At 34.3% G+C, this 23,181-nt stretch overlaps 1 protein-coding gene and 1 long non-coding RNA gene across 3 annotated transcripts; one reads left to right on the top strand and one right to left on the bottom strand.

Moving 5' to 3' along the window:
- The first annotated feature begins 363 nt into the window (after positions 1–363).
- LOC103505039 (component of gems protein 1-like) lies at positions 364–22,634 on the top strand. 2 transcript variants are annotated; one of them, XM_026820445.1, is made up of 4 exons: positions 364–562; positions 18,470–18,478; positions 19,034–19,157; positions 19,423–22,634. In XM_026820445.1, exons 3-4 carry the CDS (start codon positions 19,056–19,058, stop codon positions 20,227–20,229), a joined length of 909 nt encoding a protein of 302 aa, XP_026676246.1. In that variant the 5' UTR covers positions 364–562; positions 18,470–18,478; positions 19,034–19,055; the 3' UTR covers positions 20,230–22,634. The 2 variants fall into 2 exon arrangements, with proteins under 2 accessions (XP_026676246.1, XP_008467567.1); XM_008469345.3 differs by lacking the exons at positions 364–562; positions 18,470–18,478 and having other exon boundaries at positions 19,024–19,157.
- Positions 6,134–21,967, bottom strand: LOC113465703. The gene is made up of 2 exons (XR_003390325.1): positions 21,904–21,967; positions 6,134–7,634 (listed from the first exon to the last, which is right to left on the bottom strand). It is a non-coding gene; the product is annotated as an uncharacterized LOC113465703 (long non-coding RNA).
- Positions 22,635–23,181: the final 547 nt, after the last annotated feature.

Genomic DNA, 23,181 nt, shown 5'->3' with positions numbered 1-23,181 from the left:
AATTATCACAACTTAACTGCAGATAAGTATCAATCATACATCATACCCTGTAACAAATGCAGTCCGATGCTACTTGCCTACATGCGTTGGTCCACATTATGTCATTAGAAAACGCTCAATTAAAATCTTGCTTCATTCTCCCACACACTATCTGTAAAGAAAGCAAAGAAAACTTTTCCAAGTTTTTTTTCCCTTATTTACTTTTTAACGATTTTTTACAATGTCCCATTTTGTAAGGGAAAAATCCCATTAAATTTTCTCTAGTTAGATATTTATATACACAAGACCACGTGTTTTATATGTCAACTGATAACGCTCGACCAAGATTATTCTTTTTTTCAAAATACATTGTTATTTTTCATAATTGATTGATAACTGACACTAAAAATATTGACCATGCTGGTTTTTACTGGCAAATAATTTTAAAAAATATTCCCAATTTTTTAATAAAATGTGTGAAGTACAAAATTATTTTTTTCATCTGAATTGAAAGTGAAATGAAAATGTTGTTGGTTTTTCGAATATATTTTGTAATCAATGTGGGATAAACAACAAAATTAAGGTAATAAAATTTTAATCTTTATTATATTAAAATAGGTAGGTATCTTATTTTTATTACATATATTTTAATGGAAATTTCATTTTAAATTACTTTCATAAAACAAAAGAAAATAGAAGTTATATTTTTTCGTGTTTAATAAGTTTGGCATTGGAAAGCAAAGGTTGTTACAGAGTAAAATGTTTACATTTTTCTATTACTTTTAATACCATGTTTTTCTTTGTTAAATGTTATATCATGGAGGGCTTCCTTGGGGGGGGGGGGTGGATGCTCCAAAATTATGGCTCTTGGGGAAGTAAAACAAGATTTTTTTTTCCTTTGTGGTTTTTCGCCGACCTGCAGTTGTCAAACGATCTCTGCAGTAAGTATTTCTATTTACCTATTTAAGGCTATAGGAAGGCAGCGGCGATCGCACGTTGAATATGAATACACCAATAGTTCACTGAAGTTAAGCAACGTTTCACGTGGTTGGTATCCGGATAGCTGACCAGCAATCGCGTACTGCTGGTTTTTCCCGGCCCCGAGTTGTGAGAAGGCGGGTAACTTGTCGCCAAATGGATTCTAAAAAACCAAAAACCCACTAAAAACCTTTCAGCAGTTACTTACACAGTGACTAGTTACCTACTTTTTCTTTTCACTTTCTATTATTTTTTAAAGGTTAGAAGATAATGGCGGACGACAGAAGTCATAACAATGTCAAGTGTAAAAAAGCTCAATTTGAATTGTCCTTTGTAAAGTTTAACCCTGATTTTTTTTATTACTGTTCTGGAATTTCATCACGTAATAAAATAAGAAAAAAAGGAGAAAACTTTTATTGCTCTCATTAAAATGACAATAAATCTACATCCCACTTAAAGAAATGCCAATGACTGCATCCCATTATTCTAATTTGATTTGATGGGTGGTATTAAACGCTTTTCATGTTAATATTCCGGGTCTTGAGCTGCTGCCTATACAGGGATTTGGCGCCCAATAGGTACTCCTCAAGAATTATAGGTACTCAATCAGGGTTAAACTTTACAAAGGACAATTCAAATTGAGCTTTTTTACACTTGACATTGTTATGACTTCTGTCGTCCGCCATTATCTTGTAACCTTTAAAAAATAATAGAAAGTAAAAAGAAAAAGTAGGTAACTAGTCACTGTGTGAGTAACTGCTAAAAGCTTTTTAGTTGGTTTTTGGTTTTTTAGAATCTATTTGGCGACAAGTTACCCAACTTCTCACAACTCGGGGCCGGGAAAACCCAGCAGCACGCGATTGCTGGTCAGCTATCCGGATACCAACCACGTGAAACGTTGCTTAACTTCAGTGAACTATTGGTGTATTCAACGTGCGATCGCCGCTGCCTTCCTATAGCCTTAAATCTTATATTATAAGAACGAGATCCATTCACAGTTCATAGTTCACACACTGATCGCTCTATCTCGAGAACCACAATACCTAGAAAGCTGAAATTTGGTATGGGGGAGAAATCTGAGAGACTGGTATGGGTGTGCTGATCAAGAAGAATTGATGAGGATTGCGAGAAACAAAGACGAGATTGCCATCATGATTTCCAACCTCCGATAGGAGAGGAACCTGAAGAAGAAGAAGAATGTTAACAGGCTTCGCAGGCCAAAAAAAAAAAAAAAAAAAATCAATAATAAATCGTCGCGTCGTCGGTCGCTCTCGATGTTCAAAAATTTGGTTTATCTTGTGTAAATTCAATCTGTGTACCAGAGTGTAGGTACCTAGAATGCAAATAGTTACCAATCTGTTTGCCCCAGCTACCTTTGAGCATTCGTGATTGTTTCTGGTACAAAATCATGCAATCTGCAACCAGAAGCGAAAAAAATTGACGTCGTCAGCGAAAAAGAGTTCACAAGTTTCGATGAGAAAAAACAATAGTACTCGTACTTATACACATATCATCATTCATGCAATCTGCAACCAGAAGCGAAAAAAATTGACGTCGTCAGCGAAAAAGAGTTCACAAGTTTCGATGAGAAAAAACAATAGTACTTATACACATATCATCATAAAAAAAAAACCCACAAGGTTGAGAGAGCAGAAAGCTCTCTCCTCAACTCTCTCTCTCGGTATTGATCGCGAAGTATTGACGTCCATAGTAAGAGTACAAGCAAGAGTGACTGGTGACTGGGGGTAGAAAACGTAGAACATAGAATGCGCCGACGAGTTTTCCTTTTTATAAATTCAATAAACTAAGGAAATTTCCCTCGCAAACTTTTTTCCGCCTCCAACAAACAAAATTTCCCACGCGGTTTTTTTTTCTCCCTCTTCTCACTCTGTCTGACTTCTCGTTCGTTTACCTACGTCGTTCTTTTTCCTTGTTGTTTGAGCGAGTTTCGAATATCACATTGTTAATAATGATAATGCCTAATGTATGATGTAGTCAATACTGTGATACCTACCCGTAATATGTGCCCTGCTAGGGTGTTGTGCTTTTTATAAATTCAATAAACTAAGGAAATTTCCCTCGCAAACTTTTTTCCGCCTCCAACAAACAAAATTTCCCACGCGGTTTTTTTTCTCCCTCTTCTCACTCTGTCTGACTTCTCGTTCGTTTACCTAGGTACGTCGTTCTTTTTCCCCGTTGTTTGAGCGAGTTTCGAATATCACATTGTTAATAATGATAATGCCTATGTATGATGTAGTCAATACTGTGATACCTACCCGTAATATGTGCCCTGCTAGGGTGTTGTGAGAATCTTACAAAGCAGGGACTAATTGGATCACTAATCTTCATGTTCATCTCCATAACTTAATTGCCATTTGTACAATAGAGGTACTTTGACATCTGTAGAATTTTCACTGATGGTATCCATGACGAATCGAACGGCTTAATTCTAGAAGTTTCATCAACCCTTTCGCTGGCGTATTGAGACCAAAGAGGGCGCTTATTTCCCTTGAAATTGTTATACTTTCTCGTTGTCAACTCTATTCTTGGTATTCGGGAAAAAAACGTTCCACATATAGGTACCTATGGCTTATTTCCCTTGAAATTGTTATACTTTCTCGTTGTCAACTCTATTCTTGGTATTCGGGAAAAAAACGTTCCACATATAGGTACCTACATTTACTGCACTTATTTGCTTACAACTTACAAAGGGAATGCTTAATCTGGAATTTCAGATTTCTCAGAAAATATTCCAAAAGGTAGTATGTAAGTAGTATTTGTGGATTTTTCAGATTTCTCAGAAAATGAAAAAAAAATATTAAACGTAGGTGACCCTGAATTTACCAAAGTAGGTACATTTTGAACGTCCGCGCGTTGCAACGACGAATGTGCTTTCGTAAAATGAAATTGGTTTGCTTGAAATCTAACTCATTGTGGATTATGGATAAAAAGTTCTTCCTCCGTTCTTCCAAACCCATAAATAATTATTTAGCTTGAAAAATGAATTAAATAGATGTCATGGGAGAAGGCACATTTTGAACGTCCGCGCGTTGCAACGACGAATGTGCTTTCGTAAAATGAAATTGGTTTGCTTGAAATCTAACTCATTGTGGATTATGGGTAAAAAGCTCTTCCTCCGTTCTTCCAAACCCATAAATAATTATTTAGCTTGAAAAATGAATTAAATAGAGATGTCATGGGAGAAGGCATAGATACCTACCTATTTGAGATGGACACGTAATTTTTAACGTCAAGTAAAAATGAAGTAAATTCCATCCTGTGTTTTTATCAATACGAGTAAGCAAGCTACTTTGGTACAAGGTACCTACATTGATTATAGGTTCATATAAAATAAATAAATACAGAATTAAATAAACTAAAAATAAATCTCGAAAGAAAAGCTATTACCGCATACGCTCCTTGGCGGTCGAATGTGCGCCCGTCCGTTTTCGTTCTCTATTTATGATTTCTTTTACCTTGACAACGTCATCAATGCAAAAATTATACCTGTAGCTTTGTTTTGCATTTGACTTGCACTTCATTTTTTTTTCTTCTTTCAAACAACATCGGCGATTTCTATTTCCGTTATCATTGACGGAATTTCAATTGATAGGAAAGTACAGTCCAGAGGTGATGTGGAAAATAGCCTGAAGGGGATTGTTAGAGCATCGTCCGCGTCCTAAAGGTGAACCGCGATAATGATGATGATGATGATAATAATAATAATGATAACAATAATAATTATGCCCAACTGCATCAAATCTGCAACAAGAAAAGGAAGAAAAAATGTTATGTAATTATGTTACAACGTAACGGATTAACATTAGATGAACGCCTGTAAACGAGTATTATTGACTGTTACTACGAAGGTTGCTGGTTCGACTCCCGATCAAGTGGACATTGGTGACGAAATTTCGCCCCCCTTCCAATAACATGGGCTTGAAGATATACCCCAAAAAAATATTATCATGATGAACAAGCTGGGCCCGTCCCTCCGGGAATTTTTTAGCCCGTAGTTTATTCAATCGTGGTTAACGAAAATCAGTACCTATGTACCTACCTAATTTGTTTAATATTCAGTTTATTAAATTATTATTGATTTGATTTTACTTTCATGTAATGATTTAAAATCAAGACTAGTGCCCGTTTTTTGAAAGTACAGTCCAGAGGTGATGTGGAAAATAGCCTGAAGGGGATTGTTAGAGCATCGTCCGCGTCCTAAAGGTGAACCGCGATAATGATGATGATGATGATAATAATAATAATGATAACAATAATAATTATGCCCAACTGCATCAAATCTGCAACAAGTTCATAGGTCGTCGCGACAAATTTCAAGATCAGAGCTCATTTGTGTGAGAAAATGTGAAAAAAATCCCCGAAAAACCTTTTCCTCGAGCCTAGGGGCATGTTTGAAAAAGTACTGCGAGAGGTTAGAATTAAAGTTTCAGCGTTTGTCTGTGAAGCATTGGCTTAAAAAAACGTCATTTTCTGAGCACGAGAACACTTATTTCCAAATTTCAGTTCACCGTGGAAATAGGTAAATGGTTTAGCCCAGTGTTTCCTCTTCTTCAGTGATATACGATGATTTCAGTACTGACAGTTCTCTCGTAGCACGATTTTCAAATTTGGACAACCCCTTGGTATGTATCTTCAAACAAAAACCAAACGTAGGTAAGTTGGTAAATATAATTCTCACTTGAAATCTGAAAGACTTGTCTCCAAATCTAAATCCACTGTCCCTTTCCATCTTGATTAATTACCTGAAAATCCTGATAAACGCCCTTCATACTTCGTTTACTTTCGAGGGATTTTAGCTCAAACAATAAGGCTACCTTCTTTAATGTTAAAACTTGAAATTATAAATTCAAATTAATCCTTACATTGTTGTAGAATTTTTTTAAACATGATCCAAGCAGGGTTTTTAGTTTCAAGCAGTAGGTTCGTACGAACAACGTAGATTTGAAAAGGTTAAACTAGTTCCACCCTTATTCTGTCAAACTGTTTAGGGAAGAATGTTTTAGATCATGAATCATTAAGTGACTTTGTTTTAAAAAATGGAAATCTCAGTAAAAACATGCGACAAAGCATGTCTGATAGGTACATATTCTTGAAGCTCGGTTACTAGATCACTATTTGAATTCCTACACAACAAAGATATTTTGGTTCTATTGTAGAAAAAAATAACTACCTACTCTCAAAATGGAATTTTCGTTGGATTCCCTATAGAATCGACAAAAAATTGCACTCGTATCGGAGTGATAAAATGTTAGAATGGGACCCATCACCTAAATGTGGAAGGAAGTAGGTAGGTACTGTCGCAGGTATATCTCATCGTTCATCTGATGAAGAACACTCAAACTGGATGAGAATGCTATGACAGGCAACTAGCCGAATTTTGCACCTGAGCTTTTGAATCAAACACTTTATTCTCTTTGCAAAGCATACCTTCTGGTAAGTATAACTATTTTCATTTTGAAAATTACCTTAACCCTCTATGATGACTAAGTATGATTCATGACCTTTGTCTAAAAAAAGTACTTATTATTTATTTGTATAGTAATTTATTATTATCGATAAAATATATTTAACTAATGAAAATTATTTTATTCTAATCATAATGAAAATTGGTTTCTATTTTGGATTAAATTTCAAGGTGGTATTTCAAATTTCTACCGCTTGATATCACCTGTTGAAACTTTTTGAATGCCAAAGTGAGTTCTATAAAGTCTGACGAATTGTGGTAGTGGTTAACGTGAGATGAGTTTGGCCAGAATTTGTGTCATAACAGACATCGAGATAAGAATTTTGCGTTGTTGAAATAACTCCGATTATTGAGCCATAAAATCGTCTTAAATCTCAACATAAAATATCTTATGCTGGTTTTTGGTTTACTCCAAAATAAACCAATTTTCAAGGGACCATTCGTATTAAATGTATTTAAATAAAGACAAAAGTTCAACATTTGCTTCAATTTGACTAGTCAAATATTTTATTGGCACAGAATAAAAGAGCTGTTCTATTATTGCTTTTAGATTTAAAAGCCTGTAAAAAATAATAATACATACATACATACTTACCTACTTGATAAATAATTTGCTGTATAAATTAGGTAAATATCGAACTTATAATGAAAATCTGAAAGCATGAGATTCGAAAAAAAATTATCTACCAAAAATACTATCCTTTCTAATTTTCTGGTCAAATATTATAAAAATATTATCCATTTATTTTTTCAAGACATAAGTTATTCTCGATTCCAAAAATGTTGCTGAAATACTCGTAGGTACATCACATCTACGAAAGATGATTTAAAAAGAGAAAACCTTTTACCAAAAAATATATTATGTATTGTGAATTTATCGGTATCATAATTTTATTAAAATCAATTTTTGTTCTTCCTAGCACTTCATTTATGTTTTCCCTTGAAATTTATTTTAAATTACCATGGTTATTTTATGCTATTGATTTATTACAATTGTTATATTTTATATTTTCTTACACTTTAGTTTGATATACCTAATAGATAAATCTTATTTTCTCAATGTAAAACAAAAGCGATTTACCTATTATGATTGGGAAACATGTTAGTTTAGTCTAGTTTTAAAATTTCTTGAAGGAATCTACTTAATTTCTGGACATTTTGCCTTTTCATCACCAAAGAAAATCATAATCACCTAATTTTAGATTTAAAAGCCTGTAAAAAATAATAATAAATACATACATACTTACCTACTTGATAAATAAAAAATAAATTGCTGTATAAATTGGGTAAATATCGAACTTATAATGAAAATCTGAAAGCATGAGATTCGAAAAAATTTTATCTACCAATAATACTATCCTTTCTAATTTTCTGGTCAAATATTATAAAAATATTATCCATTTATTTTTTCACGACAGAGGTTATTCTCGATTCCAAAAATGTTGCTGAAATACTCGTACATCACATCTACGAAAGATGATTTAAAAAGAGAAAACCTTTTACCAAAAAATATATTATTGTGAATTTATCGGTATCATAATTTTATTAGCAACTACACCGTATAAAACGTGCTGTGCTCAACAATTTTCCTTCTTTTTTATATCAAACTTTATGTTAAAATAACAATTTTATTTCCTAACAATAAAAGTTATCGAATAATAGAAAAGCTAAAAAGTTTCTCCTTAAAAAAAAAAGCAACTACACCGTATAAAACGTGCTGTGCTCAACAATTTTCCTTCTTTTTTATATCAAACTTTATGTTAAAATAACAATTTTATTTCCCAACAATAAAAGTTATCGAATAATAGAAAAAGCTAAAAAAGTTTCTCCTTAAAAAAAATTGCAGGAAAATAAATTTAAAAGAATAATGTGATGTAAAATATGCGTCTGGATATTGTTGCTACCTGTTGATAAAGTTTGTATACAATGTAATGTACAGAGTTTCAAACCTACTTATTATACTCCAAACTTATTGATTGGGAAGCAACTTGGGAGCTATTCTGTTATATATACCATGTATTACCCTTTCATTCTTTGAAATTTTCGCAATATGTCTAACAGTAGTTTGTTAATAACAGTCTATTTGGTTGAAAAAACTAGTGGACTATCTTTGGTACCTACATGAGAGGAAACTCTCAATATTCTTGAAGCAATGCGCAACGTTGAAAACTACTCAGCAAGTGAGCCCTATGCTCTAGAATCCCTAGATTTACTTTCAACCTATAGGCATGGATTCTCAGTTTGAATCTGGATTTAGAAAAGGTGTTTGTGATACAACCTCCAAATTCGGTTCTGTTAGCACATCCACTGAAAACTCTCTCACTCTTTGTATCCTCTATAATAGAAATGGTGTTTTTCGCACATCCACTAAAAAAATGAACTCATGCCTCTCTTTCTTAGTACGAGTATCTTCTTCTGTTTCTTCGGGTGCCTATACGTTTTGGATCTTCTTCTTATTCTTTGGGTGGCTATCTGTTTTGGATGTTGACTACCATGATTACCTTTGGTACCTACATGAGAGGAAACTCTCAATATTCTTGAAGCAATGCGCAACGTTGAAAACTACTCAGCAAGTGAGCCCTATGCCCTAGAATCCCTAGATTTACTTTCAACCTATAGGCATGGATTCTCATTTTGAATCTGGATTTAGAAAAGGTGTTTGTGATATAACCTGCAAATTCGGTTCTGTTAGCACATCCACTGAAAACTCTCTCACTCTTTGTATCCTCTATAATAGAAATGGTGTTTTTCGCACATCCACTAAAAAATGAACTCATACCTCTCTTTCTTAGTACGAGTATCTTCTTCTGTTTCTTCGGGTGCCTATACGTTTTGGATCTTCTTCTTTCTTCTTCTTATTCTTTAGGTGGCTATCTGTTTTGGATGTTGACTACCATGATAGCAATTTGTACTTTGAGCAATTTGTACTTTGTTTTGGCGGCACTGAAAAGTTGAGGTGTAGATTGTAGGTTAGATCTTGTATGTAGATTGGTTGAACCATGTTAGGTTCCTGAGCCTCATCATGCTAGTAGTCCTTAGTATATTGATTTCCAAAAAGACTTACCCAAACTAGTGTTTACATTGTTTCCAAGGCAGACGGTAGCTAAAGGCTATCCTAGCAGGTCAGAACAAAGTACGTACACTCCTTCTCTCCCTTATATCCCTAATATAATCGTCTGATATTGACAAGAAAAACTTTTCCTCCAGAATTTTACTCAGAAAATAAAAACAATTATTTTCTTCCCCTTCATCCTTATTAATTTCGCTTTGCTGAAAAAATACGCCTGCACTTCACTTGTTACGCACTGTTATCATTCTTGCATGATTGCATGGGTTTCACTCATATTTTATAGGAGATTCACAAAGATAACATCCATTCTTGTTGGGAAATTGCTGAAAATGAGTAACACTTTCCTTAGGCTTTTTTCAACGTTGCCGAGTTGGCTGAATCTTTCCCCAAGACTTGATTGAAACAAGCCTGTAGTTTCACTGGTGTATATTTCACCCCCGCAACCTCTCTTGTGTATTTTCTGTCCTGACCAATTCCACAGAACGGAATCAATAATGAGAAATTTTGAGCTAAAGTTCACTAGTACATCTTTATTAGTACAAGATTCTAATGTGATTTCTGGTGACAAAACCTTTCTATTCAGGACTAGGTAGATACTTGGGGTTGTTGTTTTCATTTTCTGGCTTGTATACCATTGGAACCTTTTCATAGATACCTCCGTAAAACTTTCTACAGATACCATATTTCAGTAAATTCATTCCCTGCCAATCTGCCATATTTTAGTGAGATTAGAAATAAAATCACAATCCAGGGCAAAGAAGGAGTCTCTTTGCTGTGTACCTACGGCAACATTATCATTTTGACAGAAAATTATAGTTCATTAGTGGCCACTGGTCGCTACTCCATTAAAGTAGTTACTCAATTGTCCTCACTAGGAAGTGCGCACCCCAAACTCCAAGCACAGTGCAGAAAAAAACTACGACCCTACCAGGAACCGAACCCGGGACCTCTGCAAGGAGTGTGCCCACTAGGCCAAGGAGATTGCAATCAATAATTCCCTGCCATAGAATCTACAACACAATATTATGAACTACCCAGTATATTAGTGGTAGATGTCCTAACAGTAGAATGGGTAAAAAAGACTTAATCACAAAGCTACTGTAATAATAACTGTTCTACCTTATTAGAAAATCAGATTGTGATAGGTCAACTTAGGTATAATTTATTAATTATTCCAATAGGTACCTACATAGGTATGAGTACTGGGTAGGTATATAACCTTTTGTCATTAACTGAACTGGTGATCAAACCAAATCGTTATTTGTGGCGAAGCATAGAGCTTCTTCACAACTTTTGTGGGTATCACAGCATTACCAATTTCCTCCTTTACTATTATTTCCCATTTATCAATCAATCTTTTTATACTGCTTATGCCGCCACTGGTCGCTACTCCATTAAAGTAGTTACTCAATTGTCCTCACTAGGAAGTGCGCACCCCAAACTCCAAGCACAGTGCAGAAAAAACTACGACCCTACCAGGAACCGAACCCGGGACCTCCGCAAGAAGTGTGCCCACTAGGCCAAGGAGATTGCAATCAATAATTCCCTGCCATAGAATCTACAACACAATATTATGAACTATCCAGTATATTAGTGGTAGATGTCCTAACAGTTACAGTAGTTATTAGAGAAATTATAAACATATGTGTTATGAAACAGCATTGTTTTAGAATTTTGTATACTTTGCTTTGTTTTGTCAAGTTCAGATTCAAATCCTTTCGCGGCGAGGCTATGATGGGTTCATGATACCGACTTAGTGACGTCAGGCTCTCTTCCTAGTGTGAAAACTATTATTTTTGTGGTGAAGCTGACAGTCTGATCACATTTTGTGGTGAAGCTGAAAGTCCGTTCACATTTCCCAAAAATTAGAAAAATAAATGTGGGCAGGTGGGCCAATAAATGGTACGTTTTTTAAGTGGGCGAATAAATGGTACACTTACCCTAAATAACCATTTTCCAATAGGTTGGGTAGGTGCCTAATTCAGGATCAGTTTAAGCCTTTCGTGTCCGAGAGAAAAGAAATTGACAAGTGTCGAAGAGGATTAATATCCTTCATCTTTCAAACAGTCTGATCACATTTTGTGGTGAAGCTGAAAGTCCGTTCACATTTCATGGTGGAACTGACAGCCTGTTCATATTTCGTATTGAAGCTGAGAGCCTGTTCACATATTGGGGTGAAGCTGAGAGCCTGTTCACATTTTGTGGTGAATCTGAGAGCCTGTAAACATTTTATGACGAAGCTAAGAGCCTGTAAACATTTTATGGTGAAGCTAAGAGCCAGTTCACATTTTTGTGGTGAAGCTAAAATCAGTAAATGAGACATTTCGGATCACATCACCCTTAAAATGTGGAGCAGACTTACAAAATTACAACTCTATTTTTCTATAGTCTCATAAAAAATGGTTCCAAAACATTAGGTTTTACCTATTAAAAGTTCAACTTCTAAAGTGATTTCGATCCAAATTCGATTGGGGAGAATCCTGATTTACAATCACTGGTGTATATTTCACCCCCGCAACCTCTCTTGTGTATTTTCTGTCCTGACCAATTCCACAGAACGGAATCAATAATGAGAAATTATGAGCTATAGTTCACTATAATAGTACATCTTTATTAGTACAAGATTCTAATGTGATTTCTGGTGACAAAACCTTTCTCTTCAGGACTAGGTAGATACTTAGGGTTGTTGTTTTCATTTTCTGGCTTGTTTACCATTGGTACCTTTTCATAGATACCTCCGTAAAACTTTCTACAGATGCCATATTTCAGTAAATTCATTCCCTGCCAATCTGCTATATTTTAGTGAGATTAGAAATAAAATCACATTCCAGGGCAAAGAAGGAATCTCTTTGCTGTGTACCTACGGCAACATTATCATTTTGACAGAAAATTATAGTTCATTAGTGCAGGTTCTTATGATTAGGAAAGCTTCTTATGATTAGGAAACATTTCAATATGAATAGCAGGTAGGAGTTGTTTATGTTTAACAAAAAAGTTGGGGAAATTTTGAGCTAGTGAAAAAACGCAAAAACACGTGTTTGAGCAATTACCATGAACTGTGCAGTCTTCAAAAGTATCACTTCGTCTGTTGGTCAGTTACATTCTCCTACAAACAGGCATTTATTATTTTTAATGTCAACAAGGTAGAGCTCATGTAATTAGATGGGTGTCGACCAAGGACCTATGACCTGTCGTCAGTATATTGAATCTCATAATAAACTATAACACATTATACCTAACAATATACTTTATACGTACATAGAGTACCTATGTTATAATAATTATGTACCTAGATACATATACGTACAATAAAACAGACTCATAGTGGAGGTTCTTATGATTAGGAAAGCTTCTTATGATTAGGAAACATTTCAATATGAATAGCAGGTAGGAGTTGTTTATGTTTAACAAAGGAGTTGGGGAAATTTTGAGCTAGTGAAAAAACAGTAGTCGGTAAGCAGTTTTTGCAAAGACACGTGTTTGAGCAATCGCCATGAACTGTGCAGTCTTCAAAAGTATCACTTCGTCTGTTAGTCAGTTACATTCTCCTACAAACAGGCAGAGCCAAATCCAAATGAGTGCCTCTGAAATTATTATTAAAATTTACATCTAAAACTTCAATGTAACATTTAAAAATTTCCCGCCTTTTTGTACTCTTTAAAAATTTATTTTTTTTTTTTTTTTTTTTTTTTTTTTTTTTACCTGGCCGAGTAGATACGATAGTAGAGAAACGAGAGCCACGATATCTATTCAGCCACGGGTGATGTCAAGGTCAGAGAATCAGCAGTTTTTTTTCCAATAGACACTATCATGAAAACTGTATTTTCCCCTCCTCTAAACCCGTTCGATGTAAAGTCATAAACTAGACGCAAAACTTTGTACTCTTATAAAGTACCTATTGATGATTACGATTGAAAAAACCATGTGACTTTTGTATCATTTCAAATTTTGGTCACATACGTTTTGAGAATTTTTTCCCTCAAAGCGTTCTACACCCTTGAAAAATCTCGCCTTTTGTATTTCAGTATACATCCCTTTCCTTTTTCATTTTTTCACAAATTAGGTATATCGTAAAATAATTTCCGATAGCAGGTATTTATAAATTTGCAATGCATCTTTATGTAAAAAAAATATGTATTTTTATGCCATTGTATAATATGGGAAAAATTAATTTCTTTGTTAGTACAGACTAATTATTGACGAGAGATTTATTGATTACGCAAGCGTCATTGAGGTTACCATGGTGACGGTACATAGTAACTATTAGAGAAAAAAGGGAAAAATCCTTAACCGTTGACACAAATTTTTGTACTATGTCCAGTAGGTACCTACTTTTTTTTTAATACGTTCATATTTTATATTCATTAAATTAATTAAAAATGTTTTCTTATCAAGATTAACTTTTTCATAGTAACTATTAGAGAAAAAAGGGAAAAATCCTTAACCGTTGACACAAATTTTTGTACTATGTCCAGTAGGTACCTACTTTTTTTTAATACGTTCATATTTTATATTCATTAAATTAATTAAAAATGTTTTCTTATCAAGATTAACTTTTCGTATTAGGATGATGTTTCCACTATGGTAGCCGTCGCGTTGTGTCGTCATGAAATTTTTTCATGAGTCTCTGAGATACAAACCATACTGGAGAGGGATATTTTGTAAATAACATTATTACCTACTTTTATTATAGGTACTGTACAAAATTAGATTATCAACCTAATTCCAATCTTTTTCTCACTATTTTGGAAACAAGAAGAATGGTTTAGGTACTGAGAAAGAGGAGAAAAAGTTATTCCCCTCTCTCTCTCTCACCCTCTCTTTTGCTCCAGCTCAATTCAAAAGAATAATAAAGTATGCATTTTATGGCCTCTTCAGTCCTGGACTGTCTTCTGGAGACCTTTGTGTGGTTCTTTCCGTCTTGTCACGGTTAAGTGTAAAGCTGTGTGTTTTCAGCTTAAGTATACTCTACAGGCCTCACGATGGCCGGTTCTACTTACCGGGACGACCTAGATGGTCAACCAAGGAAGCCAAGGGCCATCATCCCTCCCTGGACTCCCTTGTCGCTACAACAACAACTCTACAGGCGACTCAGGTCGAGTGATTTTGGTGGAAATTGACTGGGACCAGTAAAAAATAGGCAAGATTTTCGGTGAATGGCGATGCGATGTCGATCGACATTATCGTTTATGATAGATACCTAATGGTTGAAACACTTGCCCAACTTTCGCTCGATTCCGGTCGGCTTAACGACATCAAAACGCATGGATAGATTACACATTTACTCCTAAGAAGGAATTCCACGCTTTTCCAATTTCTAATTTCTTCACATTCAACTAAAGAATTTTGTTAATATATTGTATGCTGTTAGTCTTCTTTTAGCAAGAATGGTGGTGGTGAAAGAAATGTAAATGATAGGTAAAAAAAGTGAAAATTATTACGTATCTTTATGAAGGATTGTAATTGTATATTATGGCTGGTGATTGTGAACTGTAGTAGACAAACTTTTAACAAAAAAACCGACGTAGGTGCTTAGGTGCCATTTAACAAATGAAGTCAGAAAAGGAGCTAAACTTGATAACGATGAACTTTGAAGTTTTGTACTTGTGCAGTTGAATAAAATGTACACAGCTTTTAATCTGTAACATACAGCACCTACCTATTATTGGTAATTTTAATAATGCCATCAGTCATCCACAATTTTTTGAAAGAGCATCTTATTGTCATATGTCTGCGTTTGGTAGATGAGTTTTCAGTTTTTCAGTAAAACCCATCACATTTTGAAATGATACTACGATATCTAGCCATAATCAAACCAAATACACTTAAATAAATTACCTACCTATGTTTAATTATGTCATTTTCGATTGTCTTTATTATTTTCCCCCTACAACAATACATTGTAGATAATACAAATACTATATAGGTATTTTAAATTTTGATGTGCCAAAGGCCAAATCGAAGCTTTTCCAGGTGAGTTTTCAAATTCAATTGAAGATAAAGGAATTGAAAAATAAAAGGCTACTGCAAAAACAGGTTGTGACGTTTTAAAACGAGCATTTTACTAAAAACGGTTCCACTTACCTTTTTTTTGCAAACTCCAGCGTTAAAGCCGAGAGGGAACAACACGAAAAATATTGCGTGCTTGTTGCATAACCTGGATTGTGTACAAAATAATGAAGGCGCAAATAAATCATACACATTTCTTCTCCCCTTCACGTTTGCATTTCTTTATAAAATAAATAGGTAGAGTACACTTGAAATTTTATACCCAACTGAGAGATATGTAATTTATTTGGAGGTACAACAACTAATTGCCAACATTATAATGAACCTTCTCGGAACCAGCACCACTAAAGTAACCTACACCACTAACATCATCTTCTATCCACATCCACACATCCCATCAAATATACGAGCCCTTGTTTAGACTGCTGGGGTAAAGGGACTTTTCAGTCCTATTCGGGCTGGATAAAAAAGGTATATTCAATTCTACGAGTATCTCTTTACTATTGGAATCAATCTTCTTGAATCATCTCCTATTTTCATACTTTACTTTATCCGTGTCCGAACTTTCTCCTGTATAGTGGCTCTGCCACTCAACCCTTCTACCACCGAGAAAACTCACCAAGTGTAAACATTTTCATACTAAAAACAACCTTTTTTAGATCAGCTATCAAGGTACTACAGTGAAATAAACTTTCTTGGAATCAGCTCCTGTCTACACCACTAGAATCAGCTCCGAAAATCGACTGTAGAAATACACCACACACCACTGGAAGACTGACTATTGTAATCTTCATACACAGCAAGGAATGCACACCTCAGCAGATGGTTGCCAGACGGCACACGCTTCATCCACCTTCCCAGTCCCTTTCCTTTGATCAAATCACTGGTTTTTATATAATCAAGCCTCAGCTCTCTCTCTCTCTCTCTCTCTCTCTCTCTCTCTCTCTCGCCCTCTCTCTCTCTCACCCTCTCTTTTGCTCCAGCTCAATTCAAAAGAATAATAAAGTATGCATTTTATGGCCTCTTCAGTCCTGGACCGTTTTCTGGAGACCTCTGTGTGGTTCTTTCCGTCTTGTCACGGTTAAGTGTAAAGCTGTGTTTTCAGCTTAAGTCTACTCTACAGGCCTCACGATGGCCGGTTCTACTTACCGGGACGACCTGGATGGTCAACCAAGGAAGCCAAGGGCCATCATCCCTCCCTGGACTCCCTTGTCGCTTCAACAACAACAACAACAACAACAACAACAACAACAACAACGACAACAACAACTCTACAGGCGACTCAAGTCGAGTGATTTTGGTGAAAATTGACTGGGACAAGTAAAAAATAGGCAAGATTTTTGGTGAATGGCGATGCGATGTCGATCGACATTATCGTTTATGATAGATACCTAATGGTTGAAACACTTGCCAACTTTCGCTCGATTCCGGTCGGCTTAACGACATCAAAACGCATGGATAGATTACACATTTACCCCTAAGAAGGAATTCCACGCTTTTCCAATTTCTAATTTCTTCACATTCAACTCTATAGCTTTTCAAGTTTCTCCTGAAATAAATCACCAAACCTGGCTTCTCTAAGTTTGTAGAGATCAAGAAATTTTTCAGTAACACCTCTCCATCTGGTTTCTGACACTGAAGAGATAAACTACCTTTCTATATATTTTTTGTAGAATGTTAATGAATACCTACTTCGAAAACAACCCTCAGTTCAGATGGTAGCGTATAATAAAACTGAAAACCCTAGCTAGTTAGATGTTAATGAATACCTACTTCGAAAACAACCCTCAGTTCAGATGGTAGCGTATAATAAAACTGAAAACCCTAGCTAGTTAGAAACATTATTACCTACTTTTATTATAGGTACTGTACAAAATTAGATTATCAACCTAATTCCAATCTTTTTCTCACTATTTTGGAAACAAAAAGAATGGTTTAGGTATTGAGAAAGAGGAGAAAAAGTTATTTATAAAAATGTATCGATGTTTCGTTTTTTCCCCCCGATTTTTTCCCTTGGTCAGCGGGGAGATATATTTCCAACGGAAAAAATGCTGTTCTCGTATGTTGAAAAACTGAATTCGCGGGGAAGCAGAAGTGAGTTGTCATAGCAACGTATAGATTATAATATGTACGTCTATAACAGCTGTTAGGTAACAAAATGCGGACAGTACCGCTTTTTTCTTAAAAAATATTTCCGAAAACTATGTTTTTGGTATGCGGGTGAAGGGCTATATTTGGCCTTTGAAAGTTCTACATTTGGTGCATGTCATAGCAACGTATAGATTATAATATGTACGTCTATAACAGCTGTTAGGTAACAAAATGCGGACAGTACCGCTTTTTTCTTAAAAAAATATTTCCGAAAACTATGTTTTTGGTATGCGGGTGAAGGTCTATATTTGGCCTTTGGAAGTTCTACATTTGGTGCAACATCTCAAAAGATGTGTGCTCACCGTACAGGAAAAAAATGCATGTCCTAGTTTGTGTCAAGTAGTAATCATAACAACTAATAGAGGTATTGATTTTAGCGCCCAATTTAACAGGAAAAAAATGCATGTCCTAGTTTGTGTCAAGTAGTAATCATAACAACTAATAGAGGTATTGATTTTAGCGCCCAATTTAAAAAAAGTGATGTCAGTTATCTTCGAAACTCACAAAGTTTTCGAAACAATTTTTATAACTCTCCTGTTTTGTTTTAATTAAGTTCCACCTAGCTAGATAATATTGATTTTTACTAATAATTTACCATCCACAACCATCGTGCTAGCTTAACACGTAATACCTAGGTTTGGGTTCAATAAAATTCTACATGCTTTTTACAACTCTCTCCTAAGATGGGAAAGGAATTTGTATGAACGCCTGGAAACTAATGTAAGTCTGCAATGTGCCATTCATTAAGAAACATTTTTGTCTTGTTTAACGATGGTCTCTTTTTGTTTCAATTTCAGATTTTGTAACCTAAGATGGGAAAGGAATTTGTATGAACGCCTGGAAACTAATGTAAGTCTGCAATGTGCCATTCATTAAGAAACATTTTTGTCTTGTGTAACGATGATCTCTTTTTGTTTCAATTTCAGATTGTATATGCACCACTAAAGTAACCTACACCACTAACATCATCTTCTATCCACATCCACACATCCCATCAAATATACGAGCCCTTGTTTAGACTGCTGGGGTAAAGGGACTTTTCAGTCCTATTCGGGCTGGATAAAAAAGGTATATTCAATTCTACGAGTATCTCTTTACTATTGGAATCAATCTTCTTGAATCATCTCCTATTTTCATACTTTACTTTATCCGTGTCCGAACTTTCTCCTGTATAGTGGCTCTGCCACTCAACCCTTCTACCACCGAGAAAACTCACCAAGTGTAAACATTTTCATACTAAAAACAACCTTTTTTAGATCAGCTATCAAGGTACTACAGTGAAATAAACTTTCTTGGAATCAGCTCCTGTCTACACCACTAGAATAAGCTCCGAAAATCGACTGTAGAAATCGATTGTATATTTCAGCACTGTCCTTGAGAGAAATGTATGGTGAGGAACGACCTTTCTATTCTTCGCCGGGGCCTTTGGAATTTGGAGTGGAGTCTCATCACAGTTACTCATCCGATGCTACGGAATATTCAGTGGTAAATAAGAATTAAATAAGCGTAACAACAGTATAATATAATACATATTTAAGGAATACATGTTTCTGGGGAAAAATAGAAAGATAGACATAGAATATAATCAATTATTTATACCTAGATCACATCTCTTTCGTCGTTTCCGGTCTATTCTGCAGAAGTAAGAATATTATTTTGATAGTTGTATCTACTTTTTCCTTATAAAAGTTATTCGTAATCTCACACAATATTAACTTACTCATACCAAGATTTTCTCATTTTCTTTCAGAACGAAATGAAATACAACAACTACCCTCTGAATGAGAATTTCTACAATGGAAGTCAACAGTCTACAATCTCGGATGATTGTCAATACAATGATATTGGGCGAGATTATTTCAAGCTGCCCGGATTTCATCAAACCTTCGGCTCCACCGAAATCGGAAGATTTTCACAGCATGACGAAATTTTCGAGCAAATTCAAAACCAACTTCTGTCAACATCTGTAGCTGCAGAACCCGCTGCGCCTTCTACTAATTCCCCTCTGTCCAGTCTTATTGATCATCACAACAATGTCCTGAGTGAGTCTCACAACCAAAGCGTTACTCTACACCAGACGTTACCAAGTGCGAAGAAACCGAAAGCCAAAACTCAACGGAGGACCAAATCGACAGCTAGCAAATCAAATAAAAATAGTTCTAGTTCTAATAATAGTGTTGCAAATGTTAGTCACAATATGCCCAGTTATAGTAGTATGGAACATCACCCAACTCCCACTCATCATCCTATGCCTGAATCTAGTAGTAAATACTGGAACAATCAAATGTCTTCATACTACGATCGACCGTATATCCCCACTCCTAACCCAATCTATCCTTACCATCATCATATGAACCATAACTATTCTCCACCCGCTAGTTTGCATGACCATGGAACTATGTGCAATAACTATGAGTGCCGATATCACCACACGTCCTATCCTTACAATTCTTATCAGAATTCTTATTATGAAAATCCGTATTACTCTTCTCAACAATACCATTATAGTCATAATTACCATTCGAATTACTGGGGATACAACTGTCAAACTGTTTAGGGAAGAATGTTTTAGATCATGAATCATTAAGTGACTTTGTTTTAAAAAATGGAAATCTCAGTAAAAACATGCAACAAAGCATGTCTGATAGGTACATATTATTCTTGAAGCTCGGTTACTAGATCACTATTTTTGAATTCCTACACAACAAAGATATTTTGATTCTATTGTAGAAAAAAAATAACTACTCTCAAAATGAAATTTTCGTTAGATTCCCTATAGAATCGACAAAAAATTGCACTCTTATCGGAGTGATAAAATGTTAGAATGGGACCCATCACCTAAATGTGGAAGTAGGTAGTTACTGTCGCAGGTATATCTAGATCATCGTTCGTCTGATGAAGAACACTCAAACTGGATGAGAATGCTATGACAGGCAACTAGCCGAATTTTGCACCTGAGCTTTTGAATCAAACACTTTATTCTCTTTGCAAAGCATACCTTCTGGTAAGTATAACTATTTTCATTTTGAAAATTACCTTAACCCTCTATGATGACTAAGTATGATTCATGACCTTTGTCTAAAAAAAGTACTTATTATTTATTTGTATAGTAATTTATTATTATCGATAAAATATATTTAACTAATGAAAATTATTTTATTCTAATCATAATGAAAATTGGTTTCTATTTTGGATTAAATTTCAAGGTGGTATTTCAAATTTCTACCGCTTGATATCACCTGTTGAAACTTTTTGAATGCCAAAGTGAGTTCTATAAAGTCTATAAACGAATTGTGGTAGTGGTTAATGTGAGATGAGTTTGGCCAGAATTTGTGTCATAACAGACATCGAGATAAGAATTTTGCGTTGTTGAAATAACTCCGATTATTGAGCCATAAAATCGTCTTAAATCTCAACATAAAATATCTTCTGCTGGTTTACTCCAAAATAAACCAATTTTCAAGGGACCATTCGTATTAAATGTATTTAAATAAAGACAAAAGTTCAACATTTGCTTCAATTTGACTAGTCAAATATTTTATTGGCACAGAATAAAAGAGCTGTTCTATTATTGCTTTTAGATTTAAAAGCCTGTAAAAAATAATAATAAATACATACATACTTACCTACTTGATAAATAAAAAATAAATTGCTGTATAAATTGGGTAAATATCGAACTTATAATGAAAATCTGAAAGCATGAGATTCGAAAAAATTTTATCTACCAATAATACTATCCTTTCTAATTTTCTGGTCAAATATTATAAAAATATTATCCATTTATTTTTTCACGACAGAGGTTATTCTCGATTCCAAAAATGTTGCTGAAATACTCGTAGGTACATCACATCTACGAAAGATGATTTAAAAAGAGAAAACCTTTTACCAAAAAATATATTATGTATTGTGAATTTATCGGTATCATAATTTTATTAAAAATCAATTTTTGTTCTTCCTAGCACTTCATTTATGTTTTCCCTTGAAATTTATTTTAAATTACCATGGTTATTTTATGCTATTGATTTATTACAATTGTTATATTTTATATTTTCTTACACTTTAGTTTGATATACCTAATAGATAAATCTTATTTTCTCAATGTAAAACAAAAGCGATTTACCTATTATGATTGGGAAACATGTTAGTTTAGTCTAGTTTTAAAATTTCTTGAAGGAATCTACTTAATTTCTGGACATTTTGCCTTTTCATCACCAAAGAAAATCATAATCACCTAATAAATATAATATTATTATCAATATAATCTATCATAATCATCACCTACACATTTTCATAATTTTCTTCATTCAAGACAATATTACTTCAGGAAATGACTCATTCATTATCTTTCGACAGGTAATTATTGCACCTCATTCTCTTACACTAAAAGATTTTTTATACTCCCCCCGATGGCATATTTCTCTTCTCACCAATACACAATTACACACGATTCACTCACTTTATTCAAATGGTTAGCACTAGGAAATAGACTACTTTAATTTCCCTTTTTTGATCCTCTAATTAACCTTCTGACCAATTTGAATTTTTATACCTATTTACCTTCTAACCATCATTTAATTGAAATTTTTTTTGATACCTATCTAATTATGTCTTCATTGACAGTGAATCATTAATTATGTTACGTTACTTGTATAAATATCTATGAATCCTAAACTATAGTATAAATTAATCTAAAAGTAATTAGGTATTATAAAAGGTTTACCAAATATTTACTAAGAATTTTGTTAATATATTGTATGCTGTTAGTCTTCTTTTAGCAAGAATGGTGGTGGTGAAAGAAATGTAAATGATAGGTAAAAAAAAGTGAAAATTATTACGTATCTTTATGAAGGATTGTAATTTTAAATTATGGCTGGTGATTGTGAACTGTAGTAGACAAACTTTTAACAAAAATAGGTACCGACGTAGGTGCTTAGGTGCCATTTAACAAATGAAGTCAGAAAAGGAGCTAAACTTGATAACGATAAACTTTGAAGTTTTGTACTTGTGCAGTTGAATAAAATGTACATAGCTCTTAATCTGGAACATACAGCACCTACCTATTGTTGGTAATTTTAATAATGCCATCAGTCATCCACAATTTTTTGAAAGAGCATCTTATTGTCATAATATTATGTCTGCGTTTGGTAGATGAGTTTTCAGTTTTTCAGTAAAACCCATCACATTTTGAAATGATACTACGATATCTAGCCATAATCAAACCAAATACACTTAAATAAATTACCTACCTATGTTTAATTATGTCATTTTCGATTGTCTTTATTATTTTCCCCCTACAACAATACACTGTAGATAATACAAATACCATATAGGTATTTTAAATTGTGATGTACCAAAGGCCAAATCGAAGCTTTTCCAGGTGAGTTTTCAATTTCAATTGAAGATAAAGGAATTGAAAAATAAAAGGCTACTGCAAAAACAGGTTGTGACGTTTTAAAACGAGCATTTTACTAAAAACGGTTCCACTTACCTTTTTTTTGCAAACTCCAGC

The sequence above is a fragment of the Diaphorina citri genome, unplaced genomic scaffold (genome assembly GCF_000475195.1).
Source record: "Diaphorina citri unplaced genomic scaffold, Diaci psyllid genome assembly version 1.1 scaffold147, whole genome shotgun sequence".
NCBI lineage: Eukaryota > Metazoa > Arthropoda > Insecta > Hemiptera > Psyllidae > Diaphorina > Diaphorina citri.
Note: the sequence above shows the minus strand (reverse complement) of the source record. Positions and strands in the feature narration are given on the sequence as shown.

Excerpts from the sequence above, each read along its gene's own strand:
- LOC103505039 (XM_026820445.1), top strand. The coding sequence starts at position 19,056 with ATGTATGGTGAGGAACGACCTTTCTATTCTTCGCCGGGGCCTTTGGAA. Across the intron at positions 19,158-19,422 it reads ATGCTACGGAATATTCAGTG|AACGAAATGAAATACAACAA; the intron begins GTAAATAAGAAT and ends ATTTTCTTTCAG.